This window comes from Pteropus medius, unplaced genomic scaffold, assembly GCF_902729225.1.
Source record: "Pteropus medius unplaced genomic scaffold, Ma_sr-lr_union100, whole genome shotgun sequence".
In the NCBI taxonomy this organism is placed as follows: domain Eukaryota; kingdom Metazoa; phylum Chordata; class Mammalia; order Chiroptera; family Pteropodidae; genus Pteropus; species Pteropus medius.
This window is the reverse complement of record NW_024352787.1, coordinates 2,404,542-2,416,746: the sequence shown is the minus strand read 5'-3', so window position 1 is coordinate 2,416,746 and position 12,205 is coordinate 2,404,542. Positions and strand designations below refer to the sequence as shown.

General features: G+C 36.7%; 1 protein-coding gene across 3 annotated transcripts in view; it reads left to right on the top strand.

Annotated features, from left to right (window-relative positions):
- The window catches only part of NALCN (sodium leak channel, non-selective), a 277,480-nt gene that overhangs the window by 219,371 nt on the left and 45,904 nt on the right, over nucleotides 1-12,205 (top strand). For 2 of the 3 annotated variants that reach the window (XM_039849049.1, XM_039849048.1), the window contains 2 exons: nucleotides 10,123-10,224; nucleotides 10,625-10,694. In XM_039849049.1, coding sequence (XP_039704983.1) covers nucleotides 10,123-10,224; nucleotides 10,625-10,694 — 172 coding nt within the window. Of the gene's footprint in view, nucleotides 1-5,570; nucleotides 5,658-10,122; nucleotides 10,225-10,624; nucleotides 10,695-12,205 lie in introns of all 3 variants that reach the window. The other variant, XM_039849051.1, reaches the window with a different exon arrangement.

The window sequence follows — 12,205 nt, the reverse complement described above, 5'->3', positions numbered from 1 at the left end:
AGGGCCCTGGAATTTGAGGTGTTTGAATCATTGGTGAAGTCATCCTTTTCTACACATAATCATCTTTAATTTGTGTTCTTCTATTTATTTCTGTTTTAATTAATTAATGCCTTGAGAAATAGAAATGAATTTCTGGCTATATTTGAGAACTCTTTGATGAGAAACAAAAGTGGACCGTTTTTACAGAACTTGAGAATACGATCACATGCTTAAGTGCAGGTGATTCACTTGGCACCAACAGTCATCTGTATTGTTTTTTTATTAAGACTCATGTGGAGAGTATTGTGAGAGACAGGATGTCCCACCACCTAAATTATAAAATCCAAGGTTGCTATTAAATTCACTGTTGTTTTGACTTTGACTCTGCCGTTCAGCTCCACTAAAGAAAGCTTCCTTCAAAAGGCACTGACCTTTTCGCTACACCAGATGAAATCAAAACAAATAGCAGTGTGCTTTCAAAAATATTACACCGCTACGGAGATTTCTCTAATTCAGAGCCTTGAAATTGAGCAAAAGTGCACATCATTTCTCTAGGCTAAATGCATAGAGAAATGTCAAAATAAAATAATTAAACATTTTGCATTATTTTAGAACGTTTCATTCTTTTGCCATCAGAAATTCATCAATTAGGACAATATCTTTATAACCTTTTTGAATGCTCAGTCTGGTACTGTATTTGCATTTTGTTATTTGGATCTATGACAAAATTTCCCTGGCCATGCACTATATTAATAATTTTTTAGAGTCTCAGGAATAGCTTTTAGTTGGATGCTACTTATTATTAAAAAAATTAAATACAGTTAATGACATATATAGGGTTAGTTTTTCTCATATCATTTTTATTGACTACAAATACAACATATACTACATAAATATAAAAAAAATCACTACACATTTGTTAAGCTATAGGTTTTTAAATGATATTAGCTGGATTTTCTTCCTGAAAGAAAGTGCCCTCAGTCAAGAATATTTCTCTAACATCTTCTCTATGCCAGGCATTTTCTGAGATACTGGACACGTACATTTTTTCCTCAAGGAGTTCACAATGTTTGCCCTTAGAATAATATTTATGACACTAGTTAGGTGTAGGAGCCTTCAATAATATCTCTAGATTTCTGAACATAATTGTGACAAGAAAATTCATAGATGGCATAGTAATGGTTTCCTATTGAGTGACTTTAACAATTAAAATCACTTATCTAAAATGTAATATAAAATCAAAGTGAACAACAATTCCAGTACTGGTGTTTCATCTCTTAAATTATATTTCATTATGCCATGAAAATGCCTTTTTTAACATGAAGATAGAGGAAGAAGAAAAGGAAGATGGGAAAGAATGAATAACATTTAATAGATCCATGTACGGTGCTAAGCTCTTGTGTATATTATCTCATTTAATCTGCACAACACACTTATGCAGAAAAATTACTGTTTTTATCCCCATGTTATATATGACAAAACTGAATCTTAGAGAAGATAAGTAATTTTTTCCAATTTTACATATCATGGGAACAATCTTGGATATCACAATATCAACTACAGAACAATTTCCCCAACAACTTGAGCAACTAAGTGTCCTCATTTATCAGAAAGTGACTGTGTGCCAAACACTCTGCTCACTCTCATTAGGTCTTAATGGCAACCCTGAAAGATGACGATTATTAGCTCTCTTTCAGAGATGAAGAAATTAAGGCTCAGGAAGATTAGATGACTTACCTGAGGTCACCCTGTCTAGGGAATCAGGGAGTCAGAGAACCAGGAATCAAACCCTGGTCTGTGTGACTCTGAAATCCATGTATCTTTTTCCAATATGCAAAGGTGCCGTATGGGCTACTGGCATCTCTGCTCTTTGGGGGCAGTCTAAATCTCTAGAACTGTAGCTATCTCCAGTCTCTTCCTTCTCTCTCCACACTCCCCATAATATTCTTCATAGTAGAAGGGAACCAGCCATGCATTTATTATCTTAGAGTAATAGATAAAAGTGTCTTCGTAGAAGATCTTTTGCTGAATATTGGTTGCAACTCACATCCCAGACCCTGACGAATAAGTCAACTCAAGCAAACTCATTTCTGGATTGGCATTGTGTGGCCTTCCTGACACTGACCTACAGAGGTGACTGCATTCTTGTTGAGGTCCATATAGTCATATAGAAGATGCTGTGTTGGTGCAGCAGAAATGGAAAGAGAACAGGCTTTGCAATCAACTATACTTGGCTGCAAATCCTCTGAGCAGCAGTGAGTCCTTGGAAAGGCTCGGTTTCTTCATCTATCAAGTGGGGATATTTGCAACCTCATAACAGTAAATGAGCAGTGCGCTGTCAGGTATCACTCAATAGCTCAGTAGCCAAATGGGGTTAGAATCCTGGCTCCACCACTTCACAGATGTTTGACTTCGGGCAAGTTACTAAATCTCTCTGCACTTCAGTTTTCTCATCTGTTAAATAAGTTCTGTAAATTAATAGACCCTGCCTTGTAGGTGAGGGTTAAACAAGTTAGTATCTGTAAAGTGCTCTGTAGATGATTTTCCGTTATTAGTAGTAAATCTGAAAGAGACCCACAGTTGCCCCCGAGATGCAGGCAACTGACAGTCACCTTCAAAGCAGAGCCTAAGGGTTTGCTTGAGAAGTTTCTACTATTGCCCAGCAGAGACTCTATCTGAGTGGCATAAAATCTTTTTGATAAATCAGTGTACCCTTTTCTAGGTTGATCCCAAGTTTCTTGCTCACTCAGCTGAAAATGGTCTGTCAGCTGCAGCTTCATACTCAGTTAGGCCTGTGCTAGGCTTGCTAACATCTTCAAGTTTCAGATTATTTGTTCATATCATTTGCTGGATATTTGATGGATATACTCCCGAGCTAACAATATAGATTCATCAACCGAGTTTGGCATTGCCTATAGCTGGCTAGAAGTTCTGGGCATGGAGAACCATCATCTTCTGTAATGCCTGAAGTGCAATTGTGACATTCTCCACTGCTTGGATATGCTAGGAAAAAAAAACAGTCCTATCTCAGAAGTAGGAGACTTAAATAGGCTTTGGCAGGAGATCTAATCAGACAAGTAGAGACCAGTATCATGCAGGGATAACTGGCAAATGAAAGGCAAGAGTATGGTCAAAGTGTTGGTAAAGTTAGACTTAATTGACTTGGCAGGTGGAGGAGTGATTGTGAGCAGGATCTAAATCAAGATAGTTGGATAAAAGGGACTAGTGATCAGGGCACAAGGAAGAGTTGAAACAGAACCTGTAACTGCTGTCATAGGGACCACTAGCAGAAGAACAGTGATGGCTATGGCTGGGATAAGTATGACATTGTCTTCTGCATAGGTTGTAATTGCCTACCTGAAACCTCCAGTATGCACATCACGTTAAAGCTCTGTAACTTCTGGACGGATGACAGGTTAGCTACAGCTGGTCCTTCAGGGGCTGTAGGCAGAATGGGAGGTACTTCTTTTGGTCTCTGGCCTCTTCGAAGACCCTGTTCTCCCAGCTCTCTCTCTCCAGGGTCTGGGAGAGATGAATTGACTCCTGGGTTCTTCTTAAAACATTAGCCTGTGGGTCATATTCCTCTAGAAGAGAGAATGAGCCTTATATTGTAGAGATTGAAGAAATCATGGAATTTTCTAGAGGAAGGAATTCAAATTAAATTCCAGTGATTTCCTCCACAGGGTCACCTACATCATTAGCTATGTGAAAAGAGAAATTTGGGAAAAGGAAAAAAACCTCTTTATTTTTATTCTGTTCAGTCTTGTCTAGACCCAGAGCTGCCAATTTCCTGAAGCTGGCCCAACTAATTGGGAAGTCTGCGAGAGCTTAATAATGCCAAGCATCAGCATCCTACCACACTTGTTCTTTACTGTTCGGCAAGTTCTCCTTTTCAAATTATAGTTTCATCAGTTAGCTCAGCAATTCAGCAGCTTTGGATAACGTCATGTTAGTTTTCTGCAGCTCTACATTCTGGGCATGACTAGCAGGACACATTCAGTACCACCAAGAAGGCCTGAGTACCTGCGGCATCCCACAGACCTTTGGGCTGGACTTGCCAACTGTAAAATATTAGGGAGAGAAGGGTGCTAGGATGAACCTGTGATGAGAAGGCGGACAGATCCCCCTGAAGCTGAGTTTGGATCAGCCTCCTGACACATCAGCAATTTTTTGTGACCTCCATTTGGCAAGAATAACCTGAAGAAAACATTGTTAGGCATTAATATGCCCAAACTTGATTGATTATTAAATTGTTAATGTCCAATTTATTAAATATGTTTTATACATTTGTAAAATATATATATTATAAATTATATATTTAAATATATATTTATTACTATATTTACTGTATTATAAATAATAATACATTAAATATAATATATTAATTAAATATATATTAAATACCAATTGCTAATACTGAATATATTAATGTTAAAATATTATACATTAATCAAAAATTAATCTAAATATTACAGTAAATATTTATCTGTAATTCTATTAAGGCTGCTTGGTTGTTGGTCTTCCTTATTAAGATTTTCATAACACTTAAAAACTTGTGTAGATTAGTCAAAAGGCCATTTGGAGATAAAAAAGATTAACCAGATGTATGGAAATTAAGTGTGTTCAGAGAATAATAAACTAAAGAGATGAGATCTATAGGTATATGCATTTACATACAACACAAATAGTAAAAATTTCAAAGTGGCAAGATAAAACTTAATTGAAGCAAACATATATATTGCTTTTTTAAAAAATCAAACTTTCTTTTATTCAACCTTTGAAAAGTTTTTATTGAGATATAATTGACATATAACATTATGTTAGTTTCAGGTGTACAACATAATGATTTGAGTGGATATTTATGTATTGTGAAATACAGTAAGTCTAGTTAACATCCATCACCATATAGTAAAATAGTATATTCTAAGATGTTGTCCTAAGCATATTATATTTCATAGAGTTTTTTGTTTGTTTGTTTGTTTGTTTGTTTAGATACACTCCAAAATGATTGTAATGTTACTTCTGGATTAGGAGAGCTTCTATTAAATTTTACTTAAAACATGGGGAAGATATTCTAACGAGGTTTTATCATTTTATCATAGGAAGGTAAAGTAACAAGCAATAAAGAAAAATACATATCTGTGGAAAAATTGGTTCATACAGTTTATGCAACATTTGCAAAATTTTACTTTTATTATAATAAAAGGTTCGGTCTTCTCATTGTAATTTACATTTTTCTGAGTCAGTAGTTGGGCTACTAAAGTTGAACCTGAGTGAATGGTGTGGGTTTTCAGACATTTTATTTGCTGAATTTTAATAGGTTTCCATAAGTTAATTATCTTTTTTTATTTATAGTACCTACCTATAATAAGACACTAAAGGCTTCTTTTGTTTTTCAATTTACAATGAAGTTCTAGTTTCTCATGTATTTACATGTCTATATAAGAAAACATTTTTCTGAATAACACAAGATTGGAAAGAACTCATCTGCTGTTGCAATTAAGAGCCATATCCATTTACTCTGGACTGGCCAATTCACAAAGGACTGGGGTATTCATTACGATGAAAATGCAGCTTTTTCTTCATCTCAGCAAGAGCCCATTACAAAGGAACTCATCCATTAGCATCAGCTGTTGTCTCTACTTGGGACAATCACTTTGTCACTTCAGTGGAGTCAGGTAAGAGCCCTTCCCAAGAAATACTCATTATCTATTTTTTTACACAGTTCTCCAGTCATAGTTTTACATAATTACCACTGAAGGACTATTTTCCTGTTGTCTGTTGACGTGATTACATTATATTAACCAACAGTGGATAATATTTTACAATGTGCTTACCTCGTGTAGCTCAAGATTTGAGTACAATTCCTCAAATTTAATGCTCTGCAAAGTTACTTTGCAGTTCCTTTAGATGGTAATTATATTTAATCCCAAATGGTATTGCATAATCTGACTTTTCTATAATGAATGAAAATAATTTGAAGACTCATAGGCCTCTCCTTTTTATTACAGAGTATATGGGCTTTTCCCACACCTTTGTTCTGGAACATTAAGAAAGAAGACATGGAGACAGAGAAGAAAGAAACCGAGGACCCCCTGCTACTGTTTCTATAAACAGCTAGTGGTGTTTAAAGGCTAATAAAGCTCCAAAGATCTCTCATATAACCATAATCTTTGGGCCAATTTAAAAATATTTTAGATGGAGAAGTGTCAAGGAAAATAGAGACAATTTCTTAAGACATGATTCTCTTCCCTCAGCCTCTATAAAAGATTATATATATATATATATGGCTGTCATGTAAGGGGCAATTGAAATTCCATAGCACAAAGGCAATGCAGAGAAGAAGAAGAAAAAAAGAATCAATCTTTCATATGTTTTTTTCAAAGGCTTGGCAAGAAACCAGGGGTAATATTTTTGCAACTGGGAATGTGTGTTTGCTGAAGAATATTCCCACATTTGAATCATCATCAGGGGTCCCAGTCTTGTTTTACTTTCAAAGGTAGAGAGGGCATAACATTAACCCCAACTGGGAAAAGGAAAATGCCTCACTGTAAGTCTCCTCCAGGGAGCAGGAATAAAGAGATTACATATGCCTGCATAATGGAGAATTTCCTCACTCAGACAAGACAAAAGACTTCATTATTTTTCACCAGACACTTGAAGTTGTGCCTCCCAGTTCCAGAAGCCAAACTGGCAGACCAGTTTTTTCACATTAAGCCACTAGGTGGAGCGTCTAGGAAATTGGCCTTCTAGGTCTTGCCATTCTGAAGACGTTGAAGACCTTAACTACCTCGACTCTGTAGGTCTCTCCCCTGAGAAAAGCAGGACCTCCCGAAGATCAGTATGCTTTATCAATACCATTAGCTTAGCTTTTTCTCAGGCAGCAAATAAATGAAGATTTTCCTTTTCTGAGACCAAAAGGCATCTAAATTCTAATGAAAAATTTAAAGTGGCAATATATAACTTCATTGAACACTCAAGTACTTCTCCTTCTGAGGAAGTCTTTTACTAAAATATTGGTAAAATATTAAAAGTCTCCAACTCCTTATTGATAAAATATTAAAAGTCTCCAATTCCTTGGTTATTTACTGTTTCGGCTTGGAAAATAGATTCCTCTAAGACATGATACCTAGAGACCATGTTCCCAGCGACAGATCAGTTCTCCCGTTTACGATATTGAAATGAATTCAGCTCAGCCTCATGTTGGTTTTTCTAGGTTTCCCTTAACAGCTTTCACTTAGAATATAGATAAAGGTATATAAATTTTCTACTTGCAAGAAGCAATATCTGATTTTTTTCATTACTGTCTCAGGGCCTCATCTATTATAGGTGCGTATCTCATTTTTTGATGGCATAGTATTCCAACTTGAGATAAAATTAAGATTATTTAACTTCCTCTTTAAAAAGCATATTTCAAACACATGCTGTTTTGTTTGTGATTATTTCCATGCTTCATAAGCATTAAGTGATCAAAAAAGAAATTAAAATACTTGATTTTCACAGAATTTCAAGGTTTATTCTCTTAACAAATTTTTATTGAGCACCTACTGAGTTTTCTTGTTCAAAAGCCATTGCAAATACTCAGAGGAAAGATATTGGAGCATTTGGTCCAAGAAGAGCCTGAACAAGAGCACTGCTAAATGAAGATGGAGGCTGTGTACCTTTGTTCTGGTACCAGACTTGGAGGAGGAGTGCTGGGGTGTGGGGCTGGCACAGGAGTCCAGAGACTCACATTTATCCTGAGGCTCCAAAGGTGACCTCTTAACACCAAGGCAAGATGGCCCCGTCGGCCTGCCTTCACTGCTCAGATTCTGTGGGTACCTTTGGAGCCCCAGGAGGAGGTAGGTAAGCGGCCTCTGTTCAGAGAACAGGAAGACGCTGGCAGGGCCCCTCACAGTGAGGAAGTAGAAACCGCCAAGGTTTATACTTGGCTCAAGTCACTTGTTACAAGTTTTAACTGGCCCAGAGTTACCGAACTCTTTTTTTTTTTTTCCTCCATCGTTATTTAGTTTGAAATTGTAGAGCAGACAGTGTTATAGTTCTCTGGACCCAGTCGGAAAAAGAGGAATAATCTTGAGCCAAAAGAGAAAAGGGACTTGCTTTCTCACCACTGTTTCAGCCATGCTGTTGGTGGAGGAGATGGAAAAGACGTCACAGGGTAGGGGGAGCCTTTCAGATAGCCAGAGAGTCTCCACGGAGACCTGCCTATCTTGTATTTAGAGGGGCGAGGGGCCTCAGCAGGATTCACAGAGGCCAGCCAGGACAGGCATAGGTTATGCTGACCCAGGTACTGGGACATCTTTTAAGCCCTGGAGTCAGTAGATGTAGTGCTAACTCTTCCCCAGCAAGAATGCCCAGGCGGTCTCAGGTGGGCATGTCAGCCAAATAGGGCAAATACCTGCAGTCCTTTATCACAGGCCGCTTAAAGACAGTTATATTCTTCCATCTCAAACATAAGAAGACAATCAATTCAAATAGATATATTATAATCCAGTTGTATGTGTTTTGTATTTAAGTCCTATAGGTCTCAACTACTTTAGGGGAGAGTCTTGCGACAGAATAAAAGTTACTAAGAGAGGGGCTGCAGGTTCATACAAATGGCAGGGGTGTGTACATCTGTGCCAGAATCATACCGTTCTCCAAATAGGTTTTCTCAAGATGGCTTCATAATTTTCAGTCCTTAGTTGGAAAACGATCTTGGTATATATATTATAAGATTGTTCTATACCTTTGTCAACTCAGCCTAACTTACAAATGTATCTTCCTATGTGAAGTCATCCTAGTCCTAAAATTATACATAACTCTGTATATCACTGTCATAAATTCTTGTCATTAAATAAAATTTTGACTTGGATTTTATCTCAAAATGGTTCGTGTGCTTATTAAACTAAGAATAGTGATTATTTGGGCTTACTTCCTACAATGCATTTACATGTATTACATTTGTATGACTTTCCCTAAGTATTCACCATAATTATCTTCATCGATATCAAAAGTATTTTTAAGTTCTTAAATATACACATGATGCCATAAAAGCTGCTATTTTAAGAATGCTAAACAGACATAGCTCTTTTCTCAAAGATATTAACTCTGAGACAGATAGTAATAATATAATTCAAAGCCAGTCTAGAAATGCATTTTAGGAAACATAAATATGAAAGTCTTATGTTAAGCAATGACAGTAGTACATGTGTTCAGGTGTTGAACAAATACAGTGTTGTAAGATTTACATGTCATGAAACCATTGCATTTTAAGCCTGAGTTTTCTTTGGGATCAAGGCCGTCTCCTCACGTTACCCATAAGGGAACTGAGCTGAAAGGTCACTCACTCAACTTGTTCGTGACAGTATCACCTCTGGAACAGTTCTTCTAACCCCTGTGTTATTTTCTTTCCACTTGACTAGTACACCAAGGGAGTTTCTGTCATTTTTAGTTGGAGAGAACTTTTTGGAGAAGAAATTTTGTTCTCTCTCCAAATCATTCACACCACAGGTGTTAAGTCACCCGATTGTGAAAAAGAGCACATGTTTTAAAAGTCTTCAGAGTTTTGTGGCAGCAAGGAAAGTAGTAACTGGTTACCTGTAAGCCACAAGCTTTAGGCTGAGATTTCTCTAGATATTAATTCCAGCTTTAGCTACTTCTCTTAACTGTTGATTTGTGCCTCTAACTCTATGCTTTCTGATTTTCCTAGAGTTCTGCAAAATCTTCTTGGAACATATATTCTAGCATCTCAGGGGCCTGGGTGGACAAATCCTTCCCTGAGGGCTTTTATTAGAAACCTTTTTGTCTAAATCCAAGACCAACATCATGATTAACTGTGGCAGGCTGGGTCTGTTTAGAGAATCCTGATGGAAGCTCTGCTATTTGGGATATGGAAAGATAAAACATTGAGAGGGTAGGCACAGGGCAGGAGCTTTCTGTTTATTTTCCAGCCTCTCTTCATAGCTGTAACAGATATGCTTTGTAAGTGTTCTTAACACAGCGCCTAAAGCTCCTTTTCCTTCATGGTTATGTGTCATTTGCTGTATTTTGCCTCATCATTGGTGTTTCCTTAAAAATAATAACAGTAATGAGCAGTTATGTATTATTCATCCCAAGTGTACAGATCACGCATTTATCTTGGGCTCTCTTTTTTTCTCCTAGAGCTTGCACTCGACAGCGCATGCTGAGTGGATCATTTGAGGGGCAGCCAGCAAAGGAAAGGTCAATTCTCAGTGTGCAGCATCACATCCGCCAAGAGCGCAGGTAAATACACCAGGAGATGAGGCTGCAGAGAAACAAAAGAAAGGAGTTTTACAGGGACATGCTCACTGCTCTGGTTAGCAGATAGGCATGGGTTGGATTCATTGATGGTAACAATAATGAAATTCACAATCAGATTCAAAGATTCAAAAAATCTTTCAAAAACCTTTTTCTTGGTGATGGCTAAATTCTCACTTTTAAGATCAGAAGGAAAAATTCTGAATTTTGTTAGATGGTATCAAAGACATTTGGATAGACTAAAGCTTTTGCTATGAAAAGAAATAACCAGCTTTCATTATGCTATCAGAAGAGTGGTTATATTTATTTATTTTTTATAATGTTCATTGCTTAAGTCAAAATTTTTTCTTGAGATGTATTGACTAGTTGGTTGTGGTTGTTTTAGGTCACTAAGACATGGCTCAAACAGCCAGAGGATCAGCAGGGGGAAATCTCTTGAAACTCTGACTCAAGATGTAAGTTCTAAGAAATACTTTGGATTTTGGAAACAAGATTATGAAAATTTATTTAAATGACTGCTCAGACAATTCCAGTGCCTGGGTCTTTGTGTCGTACTGTCATGTCTTCTTAAGACTTTATACCAGAGGCAATCAGGAGACTCAGGAAACAAATTAAATGGTCAGGTACAGAAAAGTGATTGTTAACTATAGAAAATTCCAGACATCCTGCAGGACACATGTCTTTGCTAAGATAGTAACACAAAAATGACATATTGATTGCATTCGACTGAACTTAAAGACATTTAAATCATTTTTACAGGAATGATTCACATCACTGACTTTGAATATTTATTAATTCCAACTATTCTAGAATCTATATCCAATGTTTATAATTGGGCTTTACATACTAGGAAATAAAATTTTATTTCTAGAAGAAATTTTCTGTCAAAGTCCGCATAAGATTTCCCAATAATTTCTTTGCTTTTAGACTGTAGGTCATTCATTTATTTATTTACCGACTCAGTAAATACTTATCACGTGTTCATCATATGCCAGATTCTGTTCTAAGTGATGAGGAGTAGTCGAGAAACAAGACATCATCTCTGCCCTGTAAGTGTTTACAGTCTAGTAAAAGAAATAATAACCAAGTAAACAAATCTATAATAATTTCTGAGTTATTTCTATTTATTTTTCATCCTCTTTTTATTACTATGACAGGTTAGCTCTGTACATAAAGAAAAATAAAATAGTGTGAAGAAATAGACGGTGTAAATTTGGGGGCAGGGAATGTTAAAGGATGGTCAGTGTAGACTCCTCTCCCTGAGCCCAGAGACCCAGATGAAGTGAAGAAAGGAACCACTGGAAAATCCAGGGACACCCAAGGAGGCAAAAGTCTAACTTCCTGGTTAGACTCACCAGCAGCTTCACCATGCTGAGATTACCACGAGAGGTGGGAAGTACATAATAAGTAATTATCATCAGTGGAGCCAGGGTTAAAAAATAGGTCTTAAATTGAGTCTGGCTAACTTACCTAAAAAAGCAGAATCTTGAATGTTCAGAGCCAAGAGTGGAATTTGAGAAAACAGGTCTAGCAAGAGAAAGTTAACAAAGCCTTGTGGTTTTTCATTTTTGTCTTTTTCACTGCTTATTTCTTATTTCTTAAGAGTTTCTCAAATTTTCAGCCTACTTCATCTGCTTTCAAGAAACAGCTACCTTAGTCAGAGTAAACTCTCCTTACTAAGTGTTCTAGATAAAATTAAGAATGAAAGAAGTTACACCTGATATTGCCATTACCCAATGTACACAGTTCTAATTGGTGCAAGCATCTGTTAATTCCATGATTTTTAAGCCAAATCTTTGTCTAATATGCCTCACTATACTGTCAACATGGAATACTGATTTGATTCAACATGTGGCCTGTGTGCTTACTATAATTTGAGAGTCAACCACAGTGCATGGAGAAAATGTCTAGGCAAAAATTCAGAGAGGCAATACTAGTTCGAAGGACTTTCCTTCAATACGATTCA